General features: G+C 37.4%; 2 protein-coding genes across 4 annotated transcripts in view; one reads left to right on the forward strand and one right to left on the reverse strand.

Moving 5' to 3' along the window:
* Positions 1 to 2,187: 2,187 nt before the first annotated feature.
* lonrf1l (LON peptidase N-terminal domain and ring finger 1, like) lies at positions 2,188 to 15,573 on the forward strand. The gene is made up of 12 exons (XM_044114962.1): positions 2,188 to 2,953; positions 5,208 to 5,323; positions 6,109 to 6,231; positions 8,430 to 8,621; positions 8,746 to 8,959; positions 9,566 to 9,671; positions 9,760 to 9,874; positions 9,956 to 10,077; positions 10,188 to 10,346; positions 10,464 to 10,626; positions 11,516 to 11,668; positions 13,627 to 15,573. The coding sequence occupies exons 1-12, from the start codon at positions 2,359 to 2,361 to the stop codon at positions 13,783 to 13,785; spliced, it is 2,217 nt and encodes a 738-aa protein (XP_043970897.1). The 5' UTR covers positions 2,188 to 2,358; the 3' UTR covers positions 13,786 to 15,573.
* Positions 15,574 to 15,741: 168 nt separating this feature from the next.
* The window catches only part of cabp4 (calcium binding protein 4), a 30,347-nt gene continuing 24,568 nt past the window's right edge, over positions 15,742 to 21,520 (reverse strand). For all 3 annotated transcript variants that reach the window (XM_044115180.1, XM_044115178.1, XM_044115179.1), the window contains 3 exons: positions 18,859 to 18,968; positions 16,995 to 17,142; positions 15,742 to 16,036 (listed from right to left, as the gene is read on the reverse strand). In XM_044115180.1, the coding sequence (XP_043971115.1) occupies positions 16,008 to 16,036; positions 16,995 to 17,142; positions 18,859 to 18,968 (287 nt within the window). In that variant the 3' untranslated portion in view covers positions 15,742 to 16,007. The remainder of the gene's footprint in view (positions 16,037 to 16,994; positions 17,143 to 18,858; positions 18,969 to 21,520) is intronic.

Here is a 21,520-nt window from a genome sequence, read left to right on the forward strand (position 1 = left end):
ACTTCAATTTTACCATCCTAAAACAAGTATGATTTGATCTGAACCATTTCATTGCATGTCCGGTTGTATATTTAGTGCCATTGGTTTCTAACAGTATTGACTAATTTCAGTGAAGGCAGCATCTATTACTCGTTTACTGTAGAGCAACAGCAAACCACTAGAGGGAAGTGTCCCTCCATAATATTTATGGTCCAGACGTCATGCATTACGTGCTTCTTCAAATTACACCGCAAAAAATAAATAAGCATCAGATGTTCAGTGTTAGCTGTGTTTTTATGGCTCCCAAAACCGAAGTGGAAGTGAGAGCCGAAATGTATCACTATTATAAAATCAACTCTCACCCTTTCAAAGAGTTAAGTAACACATTTATATCTTTTTTTCTCTTCTCCAAGTTTATAAAATGGAATTATCAATGTTTTTTAAGAAACATTAACAACAAGTACTCGTTTTTTTTTGTTTGTTTTGTTTTGTTTTTTTATTTAGGAAAAACTGCTTTGATAAATTTAATTCCACTACTTTTTTATATAACAAAGAAATTGACCTGAATAAATTATTCCAATCAGATTTCCTGGGTATATTTACTTCAGTCTCAACATTATTTGCATGTGAAAAAAAGGATGTTCTAGAAACCTAATAATTTGGGATATAAAACACATTAAAGATGTCTGAGAAAATTAAGCTGAAAACACATGCACAACCAAATTTTAAGAGTTGTTTTTGTTATTATTTTTCTTTTCTTCTTGTCCTAGGTTGCAGCGGTATATCACACAAAAGGTTATACCCCAAAATATGAGGATGGTCTAGGAGATCACTGTTATGCAGCATCACAACATGATGGAAGAGAAGTTGTCTTTTTTTCTTTTATCCAACTGGTAACCTGACACTTTCAAACTGTTTGTTCAACAATTACTCAGCATTACACTGATGTATTATCTCAAAGTTATAAAATACATTCTCCTGTTAATCCCTTGCAGATTGTTGTAAGAAATTCATTCCAAAACCACAAGCTAAAGTTGTATTAGAAGCTCTTAACTACCATGTAGTCAGAGCTATGCTCAATAGTATATAATTTAATACTAAATTATTAAAAGTATTTTCAAAAGTCTCTTAATTTAGAATCAGTGACAATGTTTAAAAAGAGAGATAAATTCAGGTAGAAAGGGTTTTTTGTGATGTAAAAAAATAAATCCATGGTTAATCATTTAGAAACTTTTAAAAAAATGTTGTCACATATAATCTCATCTTACGTTTGTCACAAATTTGTATCAGATAAATGAACAAATCTGTCAAGGGAAAAATCTCATAAATAAATGAAAAAGATACAATAGCATATATTTGCATGCACGCTCTTTAAGTAATACATTGCTGGAGCACCTTCTGATTTATTTTCAAAATTTCATACTTCTTCAATTCAAGTGAATCTGATAACCTGGAAATAAAATTCAGCTGTTGGATTTTCTCCTTTCTTCCACATTTTCATCCTTTAGATAAAGATGTGGTTTCAGAAGAGCTAAAAATGAGCTAAATGTACAAAGTTACCAGTCAGAAAAAGGGTAGCCAGAGTCCTGATCTATTGAAAATCCACAGAGCTAAACGGGCAAATATTTGCAAGGCAACGTTGGCAAATAACAGCAATAAGAGGCAGATTATAAATAAACCCCTGCCAAAGTAATAGTTTAAGTGAGCAATGTTATGCAACCATTTTTTTTCCACATTTTAGTTCTATTTTTATGTCTAACAGATGTACATGCTTTTCTTAAATTTGTAAAATCTTATTAAGTTCAGGGATGTGGACATTCTTGAGAGCTACTGCAGGTTAATTTGAAGGATTTTGAGGACAATTTGTTAAAAGAAAGGAAGGATAATGAGGTACGTTACGCAATGGGAAATGTACATATATTTCAGAAAAAATAAATAAATTAGGAGGGTGTTACAAAATCATATTACAAAACGACTTATGGATGGGTTTTCAAGAAAAAACTTCAGTATTTCAACAATGGTGCGTTGAAAAAGAGTGGTACTTCGTGTTTGCATAACAATCGAAGTATATTTAAGAAATGTTGAAGTTCGAAAAGGAATATAATACCTGGCACACTCACTTTTTCAACTTCATTACGTCTCTTCCGTGGTTACGAAACTTTCCTGCCCAGGTTTTATAACACAGCCCGTCCTGACCAATCACGGAGCGAGACTGCTGTTCACGTGACTGCCCATTTTTTATGTAACAAGCAGGGCATCAATGAGGAAAGCCCGTTCATTACATTGCCACGGATCGCGGCAGCTATCGAAATGTACAAACACGGTGACAGAAGAAAACCTACGTTCACATAGCATTTCACAAAACATTTCAATGCTGTCATGGCACTAAAACCGCAGGTGGCGGCCACGGCGGATGAGAAAAGCGCTTTCTTTATCGGCACTGAGGAGGAGGAGGAGGGCCACCATGAACTTATACTACAGAAAGGCAACGCTTTGGCTTCTGAGGACTGCCTCAAGGAGGCCATCGACTGGTTTTCAGCGGCAATGCGCTACGGATCGGCTCGTCCTGAGCAGTTAAGCACTTTTGTGGACTGTATCCTCCGCAACTTCAAGAAGAAATCCCCCGGGCCGCAGTCCTCAGCGGGCCAGAGTCCGGACGCAGTGGAGGAATCCGGGGACTTGGCGGTGTTCAACTGCCCCAACTGTCATGGCTTTTTAGGCGAACCTGTGACCGTAGCTTGTGGACATTCATATTGTAAAAGATGTTTACAGCGGTGCCTCGTATCCAAGTGTAGGCTGTGCAACGAGCCTATTAGGGGCGAAGAGAGAGCCAATGTAGCTCTGTGCGGACTTTTAGAAAAATGGTTCCCCGACGAGCTGGAAAAGTTAAAAACATTACAAGAAGTGGAAGTGTCCTGTAATAGAAAACGCTACAACGAAGTTGTGTCGCTAGCGAGCGATATTCTCCGCTCAGGTGAGTCTATTATAAAGCAAAAAAAGGTGTGTCTGGGCATAAATATTATGTCTCAACGTTAAAACAACTTTTATACACAAGTGCATGTAGCACCATAACGCAGTGAGTTGTTAAGGAAGTCGCAGGGGTAAACTGTATGAGGTTTACTGACCAATATTTTGAAAATACTTTGAGCTGACTCCATATGTTTTGCCGCTGCCTCAAGTCTGCATGGCATTGCTTACGAAATTGTTTCACACTGAGCATGCGCGATAGGAGTAGGTTGTGTAAGGCAGGTCGTGACACTTCACTGGGTTCGGTTTTGTAACTAATGAAAAGGGGGAAGGGCATTTTTATTTTGTAATTGTCCTGACCGTTACGAACTACGTATTCATGAGTGGTTTAGAAAATGTTGAATATAACAATTCTGGACCCGGATACCCGAGATTCATGCTGAGGTAGAAAATAACCTTTTGTACAACATTGTGCTGTTCGAGCAAAATAAAGGAAACTAGGTCACTAGTCAAATTTGTTTTTACAAACATCTGATGAGTGAAGCAAAAATGAAACATTAATAAAAACAGGGAAATTGAAGTCTGCTTTGAACAATAAAGGTTACTGTTGTTATGAACAGTGCAATGACTAAATGGATGCTCAGAATTAAATGATTGGCATCTTACTTAAAAGTATCATTTTGGGTATTGAAAGTACAGAACATATTTCAATATATGATAAAATTATTCATAGTAGTGATATGAAATTAAGTTGCAGTAAATGTTAAGTAATCATTTAAGTACTGTGTTTTCAAGTTGTCTGTGTCTCTAATGCCCTACAAAAGTGTTTCAATAGGTGAAGAAATGAAAACATCATTAGGAGACCACAACTAGGTTGTCATTGCTAAAAGAGCAGATATATTCTAGAAGCAACTTCTTCAGAAAACTTTGTCGGTATTAAAATGATAAATCAGTTGTTTTACTCCATTAGCTTGACAGACCTTAGCATTGATGTCAAGGTTATTTTTTGCTGTGAATCCTAATCAGAAAAAGCATTATTACTAACTATTTGCTTATTTGTTATAAGTTGTCATTGCAACATTCACCAGCAATAGTGCATTTTACACTGTTCATTATTAAAGAAGGCCCTTGAGGTGTGTGTTTTACATTGGTACTCAATTATAAGAAAAGTAAAATAACTCCTGCAGAGTGATGAGATGACTTTGAGTTCAGTTTTATTGAAAGACATACTTTGTATAACAGTATCTTTAACAGTAAATTCAGAGAAAATGTGACACTTTGTATTCCTGTAAGAATTCATGACACTACCCGCAGTGAAACATGATACCTGTTGATAAACATGGAGACTCATGCTCACTTGCATGTTATCTATTAAAAAGAGGGACTTGGCAAATAGACACACAAGCATAAGGCCACACAACATCGCCCTTGTCAGCGAGATTTTAAATCTCTCTGCTTATTGTTATCAGGAAACAAACTGTGAAGGTGCAGAGTCTTCAGGTCTGAATCTATGTTGTACTTTGAGTTGTATAACCTATAGTACTGCAGAAGAAAACCTAAAGAGTAGAGTAGAATCTTCTAGAAACTGTTGACTTCTTGACCATATCATGACTAACTAGTAGACCTGCTCTCATCAGCATCTGGGTAACATGGGCAAAAAGACTTTGAGTGTCAGGTTTGCAAAGTCAAGTAACTAATTTCAGTCTCCACAGTAGTTTGTTTTGAATACTTTGATAGCTTAATTACAAAAGGAATTTACACGTAGAGAGGCTCCGCCCTGCTCTGCTGTAGAAACTGGCATCCACTGATCTATTGCTGGTCTGTCAGCAGTTATGCAATCTGTTTTTCTTTCTCTGGGTTTGCAGATAATTCATTAGCTGGTGTCAGAGTTGGGTTTTTTTGTTATCTAATGTACGACTAGTCAAATCCTTAAAACCATACTCTCAATTTACCACATGAAATGCAAACTTATACAGAATTTTATGTTGTTATTATGAATTTATGGGGAAATCTGTCATTGTCTGGGAAATATTCTCACAGTACAAAGTGCTTGTGTGAGGAAAAAACAGATTTTTCTGTGTATGACCCACCAATGACTCATCAGTGCTGATCAAGGGAAAATAGACCAGTTCCAATTTCCAACTGACTGACCAGTGCATCAGTAGTGTATCTTGATTTCGGTAACTCCTGGTAATGGTATGCTTCTCTCAAATGGATAAAATAACTATGTATTTGACATAGGTAATTTTTTTGTGTTGCAGATCCTAGCGTGACCTTGGCTCGTCTCTCTCGAGCAGAAGCGTACACGGCTCTCAAACAATACCGACTGGCTTTGGAAGACGCAGAGTTCTGTTCCACATCCAGCTGTTCTGCTGAAGTATGTCATTCACTGAAAACTGAAACAAAACCTATCAATAACAAACTAATTACTCATACATTACTGTCATTTATTCCTCCGCTTGCAAGGAAAAAATGAATATAAAACGACAGCTGCCATTTGTGTTGCTTTTTTCTCTTATTTTGTGTGATTACAGCCTGAACTCAGTACCAGACACAGACTGAGGTGCTTTTATTTGTCCTAAAAAACATTTCAAGCTAAACTAAGTAAATCAGTATTTAGGCCTGCTACCTGTAAAGCCACGGTCTGCCAGTGCCACATGAGTCCTCTCATTGATTTATGATTCAAAGCTAATAAGCTGCATTTTGCAAGTAAGTTTAAAAGATGAAGTCTTCCTTTTGTTTGTTTCTACAAAATAAAACAGGTGAAATGTTGTTGAAGGTTCATGACTAGGTGGGAAAATGTCATAGAGCGTGGTCTGAATTTTCTGATTTGCTTTAAAATGATTTTCTTTCTATTTTTACAGAGTGTAATCTTTAAATACTTGTTCTACTTGTTTCACTGTAAATATGTTATAAAAGAGGTTCATGGCCAATAAAGGTCTTTCCAAATTAAAGCTTTGAATGACAAGATTAAGGTCAAAACTATTAATAACTATTACGCCACTGGCAGGAGACCACAGGCCGGAGACCACAGGCCGGTTTCATTTATAGGTTACAGCATTCATCTGACATGTGATATTTATGCAGTTTGTATGTGTGTTTATAAAAAGTTTTAATAATTTAGTGGGTGGAAAGTAATTTTTCTGTGTCGACTTCTTGTAGGCTTTGTTCAGGAAAGCTATGGTGCTGCATGAAATGGGTCAGGTAGACGAGTCTCTCCAAGTCTTCCTCCACTGCTTGACTATCGACGAGGACTTCCCAGGTGCTAAAAGAAAAGTGGAAAAGGTAAGAGATTTTGCTGATTCCTTTGTTCCAGTTTTCAGGCTGGGGACTTTAAGTCAGGTTGGGGGTCATAACGTTTTACTGGTTAGTTAAAGGGGTCTGCCTCTCCTGTGCCAGGCAGCCTTGGCCTTCCTTTAATTTTTACTTCATTACTTTAAAGAGTTAAGATTACATGAATCTTCTGTCGAGACGTCTAGAAAGATTCGAGCATTGTGGTTGTTATGCAAGGTTGACTTTGTTGATCGATTTTGAGATTTTCTGTTTAGGAATAATTGCATAAAAACATTTATACTGAATATAAGAAAAGGACATGTTGGTATTTCAAAGTTCTTAGAATGAAAGGACATCTTTCATAAAACATAACCAGCAGCATTTTCCTTAGGTTTCCGAGGATGTCATGATTACTGAGGCGGGTCACTAGATCACTATGACTAATACTGTTAGAGGACTTCTTGCTTGTTTTTGTTGCTGTAAATGCTTTTGAACATCTGTAGCACAGTGTTATAAAAGCATCCTTATTATGTGAGGAGCTTGTAAAAGAAATTATAAAAGTGTAATAATATATTATCTGGATTGCTAACTAAAAGAGCTTATTGGTCTTCAATACTACAACATATAAATGACTATTTCAGTTCATTTGGATGATGTCATAAATTTGAAAATATAGTCCAGGATTAAAAAACCTAAACTATATTCTACTTAGGTCATGAATAGAGATGTTCAGATATGTGTTTCCATGAAATTACACTGCTGATTAACTTTTTAAAAAATTAACGAATGAATTTTCTATTAATTTTTTAAAATGTTTATAGATATATCTGATAGGTGCAGTTTCTTTATTCATTTTAGAGAGAAAATAAATTAAGACTCAGAAAAGGAACTTGATCTCACGTCTGTTCGAAAGTTGCCAGTGGATCCATACATGAGTCCAGTTGCCATTGAGCTGGCTAGTCAATAGCAGGTAGAACTCATGTTTAAAATCAAAAAGGAAGCACAAGTTTAGATTCAGCTTCACATTTCTTAGATGAGTTAGGATGTCAAAAACTTTGACTTGAGTTGTAAATATTTAAAATTGGCTTCAGCCTCTGTGGTCAGTCATGCAATTACATAAGTTGTTAGTGAGTCTGGTCTTGTGACTCTGTCTATAATGACATTAGCAGCACTTAATGACAGGGATACAGACAGCATTGAAGTTATGTAAGTGGCACACATTTGACTCATGCGTTTGCAGAAAAACACAATTATTCCCTGGCTAACTTGTGCTGAGGAATCAGAGTCTGTGTGCATATTTTTCAGTCTACACTATGAACTGAAACTACCTGGCAAAAGTTCAGTAAACTTGTTTGAGAAGTGGGGCATAGGCAAAGGAAAACCATTTTAAATTAAATTAAAACTAGAAATTAGTATCTGCAGTAGAGGACATTGGACTTGTGGGAGACGTTGACCGAAATCCGATTATTCCCAAGTTCAGTTTCTCATGCAAGAGTTATGTAATCACCTCAGAATAGTTAGTTTGCACTCATACAAGGGTTAATGAGAGTTGTAAACTTAGCTATTTTTAGATGTAGTGAGATTAGATTTTTACAATATATGGAATACAAAATATGGAAGAAAACATTGCTGGCATAAATGTTAATTGTAGATAATCTCACAACCAAAAACCAGTCAGGAAATCTCACTGGTTTTCGAACTGGGAACTGGAGCTTGGTTTTATGACATTCCCAGATTGAGGCTTTAGCATAAGCAGCGACAGGCAGATTATTCAGGTTTCTTGTCATCCTATCAAATTCATTTGTGATGTTCTTGAGTTGTCGCTCTCTGCAGCTGTTTTTTTTAGAGATCGTCTATTAAACAAACCTCACAGAACTTAAACAGCTCATCCTTTTGACTACATATGCTTATGCTCTACAGTATATTTCTTCATATTTTCTTTATGTTACACCAAAGTATTTATGTTGCAATTTCTTCTCACTATCACCAAAGGCAGCCTAAGAGCCACCATCTGTGCTTGTGTCAGTGGTCATAAGCCAGACCCAGGAAACATTGCCTTCGGAGAAAAGTTTTGTTAGATCAGGATTCTTTCACTGATTGTTCATTTCTTTACCTGGGTGACTTGTAACTATAATTGTGTGTCAATGTTCTTGTTAATTGCTGTCTTTGACATTCTTTGAATTCTGTTGATGAGTTGAATCTTTTTGCAGATCTTGTGTGACCTCCTCTCCCCGGCTGATGAGAATGTTAAGGTGGGCCTGAGAGAAACGACACAGAACACGTTGCCCCACCTGCGCAGTAAACATCTTGTGACTGAAGCTCAGACTCAGAGCCCCAGTCAGAGGCAGCAGCAGCAGCACCAGGTCCGTGCGGCCTCTGCACACCAAGTGGACGCCCAGGAGGTACTCACGTGTTGAATGATGACACTACGTCACTGAAACATTCTGTTATTGTATCAGTGCTGCATCAGTTTTCCTTTGAAGTTAAAAGAATCGATCTCACATCTTACCTTGTGTCACCTACCAGAAACGATGCGAAAGCCTGGAGCGTCTCGGCCTGAGCCGAGCCCAGTCTCTTCGAATGCACGGCTGTAGCAGCAGTGAAGAGGGGCTGAAGAGGGTGAGCTCAGCTCCTCAGCTGGGCGACCAGTACAAGGGAAGTCTGCTGAAGAGGAAGCTGTCTGTGTCAGACATCGAATCATATGTGGTGGACAGTGGGAGTAGCAAATATAAGAAACAAGGTTGGTTTTCAAATCATTTGTGTGATCAAAACCGTAGTAAGTGAGGTAAATGTAAAACGCTATGGGTGGAAGAACACCAACAATACACATGGAAGTGGCATTATGATGCAGTAGGCGTTTTCTCTTGAAGTGACAGGGAGGCTGGGGGAAAATGGATGGCGCCGAATTCTTTGCAATCAGGAAAAACGTTTTTTTAGAAGCAGCAAAAAACTTGATATTGGGCTAGAAGCTCACCTTTTAGTAGAACATAAACCCATAGCTACAATAAAGTGGTTTAGATAGAATCAAAGACCAGACTTGGTTCCAAATTAAAAATTGTAACAAGACTTGGCGAGCAATGTTGGGAGATTCAGAGCTTGAGCTTTTTCAAAGAAGAATGCACATTTGTTCACCACACTGTCAAGGGTTTTATTTTTTTGAATAAAAATGTTTTGATAATATTTATTTTACTTCACAATTATTCATTATTTTGAGTTGATCCATCACTTTAAATACTGAACATAGGAATGTGTGATTATAACATGACAAAAAGAACTGCTGAGTATTTTTGCAAGGCAGTATATGTTATTAAAGATGAATAAATAGCACATTTTCAATTTGCTCAAGGTGTGTCAAAAGGCTCCAAGCTTAAATCCACCAAACCAAAAACATGCAGAAGTGTTCCTAAAGACCTGCTGGACGCCAATGACCTGGAGTGCTCCCTCTGCATGAGGTAAAGGCCGACGCATGCACACAGCTAATTCCATATCCCAATAAATCTGAGCAGCTGGCTGATAATAACATCTCACTGTACGATACAGATTGTTTTATGAACCTGTGACAACACCATGTGGCCACACTTTCTGTAAAAACTGCTTGGAGCGCTGCTTGGACCACACTCCCCAGTGTCCCCTCTGCAAAGAGAGTCTCAGAGAGGTAAGATTTGAATACTTTAGAAGTCACATTAAAAGCCTTCCTACCTGTATTATTTTTAGTAAAATACCTGGCCGTCTCCAGTATCTAGCATGCAGGAAGTACGAAGTGACGAATGTCTTGGACATCCTGATCAAACAGCTTTTCAGTCAGGAGTATGAGGACAGGACGAAAACACACCTGGAGGAGAACAGAGAGTTGTCCGAGTAAGAATCTGCTGCTTTGCCTCATTTTCTGTTCGTGTTTAAATGTTAGAAGCATAAGATTCCAAAGGTCAAAAACATTGTAACCGTTTCTTTCTGTCTTGTTTCTGCAGCTTGACGAAGAATGTGCCTATCTTTGTCTGTACTATGGCTTACCCCACTGTGCCTTGTCCCCTCCACGTCTTTGAGCCACGTTATCGCCTCATGATCCGCCGCTGTATGGACACAGGCACGCGGCAGTTTGGGATGTGCATTAGTGATGCTCAGAAAGGGTAAACACATTGCATGAGATTGCACATCAGTTAAGAGTTTCATGTAGTGTTCATTAAAGGCCCCTAAAACTGTCATTGCAGCTTTGCTAAAATGAAGTGTTGCATTCATGTTTTCAGGTTTGCAGACTATGGCTGCATGCTGATCGTCAGGAGCGTCCACTTCCTCCCTGATGGTCGATCCGTGGTCGATACCATCGGAGGAAAACGCTTCCGGGTTTTATCCAGAGCAATGAAGGATGGTTACAATACTGCAGACATTGAGCACTTGGAGGACACCAGGGTAAGAGGCACACTGGTCATAACTTGTTTGACTCTGGTTGGTTATACAGGGTTTTCTAAAATTTCTTTGAATGATTTTCCATGTCTGGGTAAAAGGTTTTTGGAATATTTGACCTTTAAAATGGAATTTCCTATTCTATTCAATAAAAGCAGTATCCAATAAGCCCACCAACCCTCTGGTTTTTGTTGACGTCATGCTCGTAGAAGTAGCTGAATTTATTTTTTGGAAATACTTTAATGGCTAAAGATAGACTGAGAAGTCTGGAAAATGTAGTTTGACATGAGCAATATGTTGAAACCCTAGAATTAAGGTGTGAATCACTAAAAGGATTGGATTTTTACTTTTACTGTCCCTGCTAGCAAAACCCTCTGCTCTCTGAGGATGTTTTCATTGCAATAGAAGCAACCAAACAAGAACTCAGATATAATATTAACCTTTTGTATTTGTATAGATAAACATAGTTTATAACTGAACTGTAAAATCAACTGAAAAAAAATTGATTTTCATACAGAAACACAGTTGTAAGCCTTTTTCATGACGTAAGGATAAGAAAACAAGCTTTTGTTGATACCAAAAATATTACACTGGAATATTTGTTTGGCGACATCAAAATGTTAAGAAGGCAATATTAATATTGCCTGTTTGATGAATATAGTCAAAGTGCCACAAGATTAAACTACCATCTGTTGGATAAAGTATTATCCATAAGTTCCCACACCTGCTTTAAAGATTATAGTGACTTCTAAAGTATGACTGTATAAAAATTTGCTTTTCATGACTGAAAACTGTTAAAGAATTCAAATTGAGACTGTGCAGCAACTCATTTGTTTTTAATGCCGCAAGATTCAGTCTTTCTCAATGATTAGCTTATTTTTCTTCTACCTTTCAGGTGGAGGACAGAGAGGAACAAGAAAAGCTACAAGAACTTCATGATGCAGTTTATGAACAGGCCCAAGTCTGGTTCCAAAATCTCAAAATCCGCTTCCACAACCAGATTCTGCAGCACTTTGGACCAATGCCAGAACGAGAACCAGACATCCAGGTACAGTCATCCCTGCATGCAAAAAAAAGTGATATTCCTAAATATCTGTGATTACTAATTTTTACTAATACAGCAATACAATACAAGTTTTAGTATGGTCATTTTTTTGTGTGTGTTCTTTGCTAATTAGCTCAGACAAAAATTGAATCAGTGGAGAATAATCTTTTGATCTTCATAACAACTGGTATCTGAAAGAAAGCCCCTGGGCCTGTGAAGCTTTTAGTACTTGTAGTCCCAAAGCTCACTCTGAGTTTTTAGTCCTGAATTGAATCATCTCATGATGCATGGCCTTTTGGGAACACTCACAGTGACACGGATTCAGCAGCCTCATAGGTCTTAGGAATGCAGTTTTTGTGTGTATTGTGCTCTGACTCCAGCTTGGCCTGCAGGGATTACAGCTCCTTTGTCTGGACAACCACTGCAGATTCTTCTGACAATGTGGGCTAAAGAGCTTAATGGCTGCTTCATGGCTAATCTATCAGGCTGTGTTGCATCACAACGGTGCTATGGAAAGAATTCTCAGCTCTACACACACGGACACGCTGAAAAAGCAGGAGGACAGTGGGTTTTGGGGACTTGTAGGGTAATTTGAGTTTATAATGATAGACTGCAGAAATCCATCCAGAACTTGAATTGTACTAAGGTGTTTTCTTTTCATGTCCATGTTGATCACATGCGGTAACTGATTCAGACTCGCACAGATGCAACAATTTGTTAACTCTGATGCAGCAGCACATTCCCGCTTCAGATTACTGGGAACAGTCTGTTCAGTGTCAACTCGTTCCAGAGTCATAGGGCCGGATACTTCATCACTCAAAAGTTATGTAACTAAAGTTGCTTGAATAGAGAACATGCCAGGAAAATAAGTTTCTCCTGATTTACCTCTGAATTATAGTCCAATCACACATGTATATTTGTGTTGAGATCAGTTGAAGATGGTGTTGTGGATGACTGGATTTCATTACGCCTCTGTCATATTACAGCAGATGAGTACAGCCTCTTTAATATGAACCATCAGTCACTCCTGCCCCAGAGATGTAGTAAGACTTAATGCATTCTAATATCTTAAAAATTGAGATGCACCATTTTTTAAAAGAGTTGGCTTGCTGATACAGAGTTTAGTCGATTATAAATTCTAGTTTTATGAACCAAAGAAGAAAAAATTAGCAATCAGTACATTTTTCTTGCCTTTTTATTTTGGATGGAAAGTAAAACTGAGTATTGAGCTCATATTTAAAATGATCTTTTGCATCGTTGAGCAGCGATGAGTGCAGCTGGTATTGCTAAAACATCAATATTCTCCATAGATTCATCATAATTCATTGCAGCCTGAGGTTGATGGTTCAAAAGAGAAACTATGCAGTGCTCCATTTGGCCTTTTTGTCATTTGCTGAAAATCTCTCTCTTTCACTCACAGCCTCATTAAAAAGCACAGAAATGTCTGTACATGTTGTAGGAAATGCATACTTAGTTGCTACCTGTGTTGTTTTATCCCCTCTGACTTTGTTTAAACACCTCAGTGATGGTGAACACAGCTGAGCATTCTCCACTCAGTAGCAGTGTCCACACTGAAGACCGGTTATTGTCAGTGGGCCAAGGTAGCATTTAGGGTGGTGTGTTCACTAATTAGAAAAAGAAAGTATTTTTGAGTTTCCAACTAGCCGGTCACCAGACATGACAATCGAGCTTAAAAGAAAAGCTGTAGACTAACTTGAGCCACAGACTAATTTGTCTCCGGATTTTCCTATAAAATGTTATGCCTGCATTTGTTTCGGTTCAGATCTAGAAAAGTTTACAACGCATAAGTCAGACAAAAGGTTGTTCCAGCATCTTTAAATTTTTTTGAATTGGGTACAGTTGAGAGGTACAACCGAACAGTCTCTAAATCAATAAAATTGTGTTTCAGTTGTAGTAGATGCATGATTTTGACAATGCTTTTGTCCATTTTCTTTGTCCAGGCAACTCCAAATGGTCCCGCTTGCTGCTGGTGGCTGCTGGCCGTTCTGCCCATCGACCCTCGGTACCAGCTGTCTGTCCTGTCCATGACCAGCCTCAAAGACCGCCTGGTGAAGATCCAGAGCATCCTCACATATCTGCAGAGCAGCCCCAGCAACTAAGAGCTTCCCCTTCAACAAGCATCCTCTGGGACTTTAAATATAACTCTGAGAAACCATCAGTCAGCATCCCAACAAACTACAGTCTCTACTATCAGTGGCTTCAGTTTTGTTTCTTTTTACAGTTTCAGTTTACTGTTCCGTACTCAAATTACACACAGGTTTCAGTGAGAAAGTCTCAAAGGCACGGATCAATAAAACAGACACGGGGCCTAACAACCTCAGGGATGCACTTTTTGCTATGAAATAAGGTAAAAAACAAAAGAAAAGTAATGCAAATGGTTGCATCTGTTCTCTCCTGATGCAGTTATTTTTCAGAAGATCTTCCATAAGGATTTTGGGGAGAAGAAGCTACTTATCCAGATGAAGACAGCAGAGAGTAGTATTTCTAACAATTGTCTGAATGTCGTCATTTTTCTTTTCTTTTTTTACAGCTGGTGTAACTGAGGTGAAACTGCTGTTTTTTAGACCAGTGAAAGAGCCACAATAATATTTTTTTTTTAATTTGAAAGAGGATGTAACAGAATCCTAAATGCTGAAAGTTGGAAAGTGGGGGGAAAAAAACTTTCATTACACAAGTGTGTGTAATGAATTAACGTTCTTTGCACACACTTTAAAGTTTGCACATGGAGGCTTCAACATGTGAGGAAAAATGTGTGTGTACCTAAGTGCATCCACAGGTTGATGTATGCGTACCCAGCACTGATAAAAGTATTCCTTTCAAGTTTTAACTCTCTTCTTTCACATGCTTGACACGCACAAACTTCCATTGCGGCCTCAGAGCGGCAGCAAACCCGTTTTCACAAAATTGAGATGATCTGTATTTCTTCCCCCTTTTTTTTTTTTTTTTTTTGTTTATACTTTTAAGTTTCTTCCAGTTTAACAGTGTGATCCTGAAATCTGATGTTTTGTCTTTCTTGTCTCATTGAATCTTCCCAGTTTTGTTTTGCTTCTTGTTTGGTTAGGGGTTTTTTGTGTGTGTGCTTTCCGGTCATCTTAACCAAACAACATGGTGGTTCCTGTTCAGCGTCAGTGGGATATTTGCTCTACAAAAAGGAAGAAAATAGGACATTACTCCTGCTATGCAGTTGACTTTATTGAATTAAAGGCACAGCAGACCATATCTGATTCAAGCAGCATTTATGAGAAGCCATTGCAAAGAGACAGATTATAAAGGTGATCAATTATGTATTGTAATTTCAATAGCAACATGAGTGATATATTCAATTTGACATGTGATTATTAACCCCTCCATCTATGTTGAGAGTCCATACATTAGTGTTCTCATTTTCCTGTTAATCCCCCCAAAAAATTCCCAAGGATTGATATAATTTAGAATATATTCCTACTTTGAGAATACTATAAAAACTAGGGAGTACTGGCAATATTCTGACAAGTTGAAAGAAGATCAAGGATACATCAAAGGAGTGTATGCTGTTCTTCATTAAAGCTGCTGAGTGTTTGGGGAAGAGAAGAAGGTACCTGCAGAGCTGCATTTGCCTTGAACCACATTACGTTGTGATTTCTGTACCATAATGCATTGGCTTGGTTACCATTCCTTTTTTTTTTGCCACAGCATGAATGTTATTTTAAAAAGATTTCAGTCAACTTAAGCTTCTGTCTTCACATTATCTATTAAAAATTGTGAGAATAAAAATAAAAACATTAAGTTAATGGTGTTTTATGTAAATCATCTGTACAAAGCCTTTTTCCAAAAGTGCTTGCTTTTTGCTAAAATGTTTTAAGTTATCATTTTTCAACAATAAATGCACTTTTTTTTCCAAATATAAACTCCAGCCTTTATTTTTTTAAATGACTTTTGGGTTTATTATATTTGAAGACATTAGACAGTAGGTGAAATGTATTAATAAAGCCTATATGTACAAGGAAAGTGGAAAAAAAAAAATATATATAAAATTTATGAAAAAAATCTGAAAAACTTTTAAAAAAAATTCCGGTTTGATAAATCTGTACATTTTTTCCCCACTTGGGGGCAACCTTACAGCATTTTGGTCTCAGACATAAGGATTGCATAACTCACCCTTTACCCACTTCACTGACTCAACCTTAGCTTCTGAGATGGTTGTGCAGATGTACCTATAACTTCATGTGTTTATTAATCAACATATAAAGCCACAGAGCTAAAACTGTAGGAAGAAGGCGGGAGTCAACGATCATTTTATTCTCGGCTCCTGGATCCCGTTTCCTCCTCTTTCCATTGGAGGTCATCGTGCAGAAAGCATCATGACAAACTCTGCAGGGGAAACACAGAGGCAGCAGGCCTTCTGAGAAGGACAAATGACACTCAAATGTCAAACAAAAATTTCTCACATTCTTCTCTGTTGAAGTTGTTATATCACTGTTTCCATTATCACCAACTTTGGCAAAGCCAGGCTGGAAAATGATCAGCCTGATGGCAAATTATAAAAGCTACTTGTGTTTTTGTTTTTGTGTGTGTGTGTGTGTGTGTGTGTGTGTGCGTGTGGGTGTGTGTGTGATCGTCAAAACTTTGGAAACGATACAAATTTGTGAATTTACTTATCCGACAATGCAGGTGAAAATTATGGTGCAGATCATATCTTACTCATGTTAATGTTCATATAGATTGTGTTAATGTTGCCTGCATGGGTCATCCTGGATATGCATGTTGAAAGGAAGTCATGTTATTTGCACATAGTCCTTGAGCTGAGCAGACATGTGTGTCCTCTCTGTAATGGTGGTCAAGGTTTGTAATCTTGGAGATCCTAATGCACTTCTGATTAGTCTGGACTGCCTCTTTCACCACATCCACCTTAGACTTAATCATGTATCCTTCCCATCTTGACACTTTCCGCCTCTTTCCTCAGCTAATTTTGTCGCTGTCTTCTGCATCCAGAACTTATTGCTATGTCCTTCCTCTAGCTTTCTCTTGCCCAGAACTCTTCAAAAATGTTTTAATCACATCTCTGTTACTCACTGCAGCTTTCATGACTGAATATGAAAGTTTTTTTCTATACTTTTTCGCTCCCTCTTTCATATATATATATATCTATATATATCTATATATATATATATATAGATATATATATATCTATATATATATATATATATATATATATATATATATATATATATATATATATATAGATATATATCTATATATAGATATTAAAATTTGTTCTAAAGGCACAACTGAAGGCTATTTCTTCCACATATTTTCTCTATTCACTCACCATCAAAGTCAATGCTACCATCTTTGTTGAGGTCAATATCGCCGAGGATCTCCTCCAGTTCCCCTTTTTTCAGCTTTTCCCCGAGGAGAGTCTTCATGCCCTCCTTCAGTTCTTCCAGTGTGATCTTTCCATCTCCATCACAGTCAAACTGCGGTGTTAGCAAAGGGCAGGGAATTGGGGACACATACAGGATGTAAGAAAGGATAAAAAGACAGCCAAAGAAGAGGTGAGGAGAGTTAAAGGTGACATGTCTGGGGCAATGAGAAACAGCCTGATATAAAAGGACTTGAAACATGATGTTTGTAAGAGCCTGTTTTCTACATGACAGTAGAAAACAGCTTGTTCTCTACTGTCATGACATGTTAGGTAACGTGGCTCTGACGTTTCAACTCATTTCGTTTTTATCATCATGATGTAGATTCAAACACAGGACCATGTGAATATATCAGTTCTTGAAATGCTGACACAGGAACAGATTACCTTGTTAAGGTATAAAAGGAGCAAGGACTGGAAACAGTGACATGTGTCATAAAGTGTAAATAATTGTTTGTAGAAGAAAAATATTCTTAGAAATATGAATGCCCATAAATAGACATGTTACTTTGGTTGTTTTGTAGGTGAGAAATAAATGCAACAAGACTCTCAAGTCTATGAATGTTTGACTCTGCATTGATGTCAAATTTAATGTCACGCTTATGAATGCCTTAATAATATTTGCAGTTAGAAAAAAGGGTTAAGAAATCCAATTTTGATTGAAACTCACTTTATATTGATCCAATGCTAATCATCAGACTGATTTTGCATGCTGTCTTGACTGGAGCCAAGTTCTGAGTGTTGGATTGGGGTTTTTGTAACTTCAGCTGTTCACTTGCTTTAGGCACATAATGTCTGGAGTTTTTAGTTTTAGACCGGCACAGTGCTCATAGTTCCTCCATCTATTTCCTCTCATCTCTGCGAGAGAGCTCTTACAGTCTGTCCTCATGCCTCTTAATACACTGGAAAACCATTCTTATTGAACATCCATACCCCTTCATGATGTCGAAGAGCAGCAAGCCTCCTCAGAAGCTCTTCTTTAATCTCTTGTTTAATGTTCAGCCATGCCCATGGCATAAAGTGAGTCACCAATTCAACATCCATTCAGTTGTTTTCACAAAAAAAGCTGACATTTAAGATTAGATTTGCTTTGGATGTCCTTCGATGCTAATGTAGCTGACAGTAATTTCAAAGTTACTAAAAATAACTAGTAGAAGTTGATAAATGTCAATAAAAAACACAAAACTTGTTGTTCGGGTCTATAAGGTGCCAAAGGTTTTATGTACAGATGTTTAAAAATTCCTGAGAGGCAAATTAATTATGTTTTTGTCAATGCTCTAAAATCTTCACACCTTTCCAAGACTGCCGTCACTAAACTCAAGTCACATGATCAAAATGAAAAGTGCTCACAAAACCTTCTTTACAATATGTTGATGAAGAAACAGAAGACCTTACGTCTTAATGAATAAATGGCTTTTGTTTGCGTACTCATCTTTAAGCTTATGGTGAATTTTTTTTTACATTTCCCAACAATTATTAGATATTAGAAACTGACAAAATATGTCAAAAAACCCATGTAGCAACATATTTTGGCATCTACAGAATAACTATTATACTTAACCAATAAATTATGCTTCTCTGGACGGAAACAATCAAGCTACAAGAAGGTACTTTCCACAAAAACCTTGCTATGTTTTCCTTATTCTGTATTTAACTTGCCAGCTCTGTTCTTTTAGCCTTCTTTACATTCCTGACACGTTCCAAATAAAGGTCTAATCTGATGAACCTACTGTCAGAAAAAGGCCTGGTGTTCGGACCCTCGTCCCCCTACCTGTTGGAAGGCAGAGCGCAGCTCTTTTAGCCCGACCATGTGAGCTGTCTCAGCCAGCATTCGTGGTCCCATTAACTCACAGAAATCATCAAAGTCTACATGACCACCCCCTGCAGAAAAAGAGAGCAGGCAGAGGTTCTCACATTAGAGCAGAATATGATACGGGAAGCACTGCATTGTGCTCCATCGCAAGTGAGAGGCAAAATCTGCCAGTTCCCTGTGAGAAACGTTTATCTGCAACACAGCAGTCTTCTCGGCCTAATATTATCACTCTCCTGTTCATGTAAGAGGGGGACTGAGCAGAAACATTTCCCACACATGCAAGCACTTTTTCGCTTGACGTAATGCAAGTTTTCCATCAGGAGTTCAGAGTTTAAACTCAGGTCAGTTAAATTTACTACACTACTGTTTGCTATTTTGGAATTTTACATATGGAGGCATTTGTTCATACTAATCGTTATTTTATGCTACTGGTTTACACTAGCAGAGTTTTGATGTGCAACCTGATGACAAGTGAGTAATTATTAAAAGTATTAACGATAATAAATATATCTTTAAATGTTACAGGCCTTGATGTGAGACTGAGCCTAACTGATTGGTTTGCTGTGAGAACTGAATGTTCTCAGCATGTTGGTGCAAGAAAATGGACATTTTCTTTGTCCTGAAGCTTCCTAAGACAGGTTAACGGTGCTTCTGTTTTGTTTGATCGCCATGGCGTTTATTAAAGAGACCTATTCAGAGAGTTTAATGTTATTATTTTGACAACAGTCAGGCTGGTTCGACGGTGCGTACACACCAAAAACATTGGCTTGTTTTCATTATCTGGGCTTTCAACGAGTGACAGACTACTCCAATAAAACGTGTCGTCGTTTTGTGGTACAGAAATTTAATCAACTCTGAGTCTGTGGACCACTGAGAGACATTAAAACTGAAACATTTTCCTTCATGGACAGAAAGCACTAAGACTTACTCTGTCATGTAAAACTGTCATGTTCTGTTTAAGCATTCGGGTGTAACAAACAGAATAATTAAAAAGCTTTATTGCAGCTGATACAGTGGTTTTTAAATTCAGAATGTATTTTTGCACATGCCTTAAGGCAAAATAAGTTTTTTGGTTTTTAAGTTTTAGTTTTGTGTGGAGGAACAGTATTGAGAGATTCTTGCCAAGAACCAAGACCTTACTCTGTGTGGGTCAATAATCTCAGAGGTGTTGATAAAAGTTTTATAAACCTAAGTGTCTAATAGTCGTCATTTTGATCACAACTGTAGTAAGTTCTACATTCATAATAATAACCACTTACAATGTAATGTGGTTTGAAGCATCACAGACCGTCTGAGACCTTTTTTACGCAGAATAATTTTGATAGTCACAGCTAAAAATTAGATCAAAATATGTTTTACTGTAACTCAAAATGTTATTCCTATTTCCGCAAAATTTCATTGTAAAAAAAATGAAACAAACATTTTGCACATCTATAACTGGAACAGGTTTTTAGGTGAAGAAACAAAAAGATGAAACTCCCTCACGCTGCGGCTGACTTTCATCAGGCAAAAACCGTGGAGCTCTGCACCAAAATTTAACATGAATTTCCTTTTTCTTCTGTTGTTATTCTAACAATGTAATCAGAAAATCATTTCCTCTAGATGCCGGGTGATTTTATTCCCTTGATAGGAAGGAATCAATCAGCATTCAGATCACTGACGACAAAGTAAGAAAAGGTTCAAACATTTAAGCATTTACACTTTGAATCCACAGTTCAGGATCTTGCTCTTTATGCTGGTTTCGTCTGTACTTTGTGTGCTGGATTTACACAGGGAGTTAAATGGACAGTAACTCTAAAGCCTGTAAAAGGTTAACAGTTCATATAGTGTCAAAAATGGCAGAGCAGTAGAGGCTGTTGGGGAAGAGAAATAAGCTTCAACAGACCTGCACAGAGAAAATAAACACCACCATTACTCTGAAATTATTACGTCAGTCGTATGTTTAATGTTTTTTTTTTTTTTACAGACGGCCTAATGGTGTTATTACTGCAGCTCTATTCACTCTCTCTGAGCAGGGACCAGTGCTCATTTATAAAATGATTAAGTGTGGTGCTTCAAAGAGAGCTGCGTGAGTCTTATTTTTGTCGTTAAAGCATACGCAGTTTCATGAATCACTGTAGACCAGATATGGCTTATATATATATATATATATATATATATATATATATATATATATATATATATATATATATGGCTGACTCAAAAATCATCCCTGTAAGGCATTAGTTTGTTAACTTGACTAAAACATGTTCTGTCATAAACCACCTAATATGCAACGTTAGTGTTAACAAGGGAAATTGGTTAAAACATAACTTACTTACATAAAAAAGCACAATGCCTGAACAACAGCCTCTGAACACATATTGGCAACAATCAATGTTGTTAAGAGTAAACATTGAAGTGTGGCAAAAGCTTGGTTCACCTACTAGATAGAAATAATAATAATAATCTGTCAGTTCATGATATAATGCCTCTATAACAATGAACATTGAATGAACATTTCACACAAACATGTTAGAAAATATTGTGTTAATGAATTGAAAATGTTCGAACTTTCTTTTTCTTAGCTAGATATGCAAAGATGCTCTTGCTGTTACTGTAAAATGGGGTTTTAGGCTCA

The sequence above is a fragment of the Gambusia affinis genome, linkage group LG04 (genome assembly GCF_019740435.1).
Source record: "Gambusia affinis linkage group LG04, SWU_Gaff_1.0, whole genome shotgun sequence".
NCBI lineage: Eukaryota > Metazoa > Chordata > Actinopteri > Cyprinodontiformes > Poeciliidae > Gambusia > Gambusia affinis.

What these genes read in the sequence shown, in the direction of transcription:
- lonrf1l (XM_044114962.1), top strand. Translation starts at nt 2,359, where the DNA reads ATGGCACTAAAACCGCAGGTGGCGGCCACGGCGGATGAGAAAAGCGCT. An exon ending in ATTAGTGATGCTCAGAAAGG is followed by an intron (nt 10,347 to 10,463) that starts GTAAACACATTG and finishes TCATGTTTTCAG; the next exon opens with GTTTGCAGACTATGGCTGCA. An exon ending in AACGAGAACCAGACATCCAG is followed by an intron (nt 11,669 to 13,626) that starts GTACAGTCATCC and finishes TTCTTTGTCCAG; the next exon opens with GCAACTCCAAATGGTCCCGC.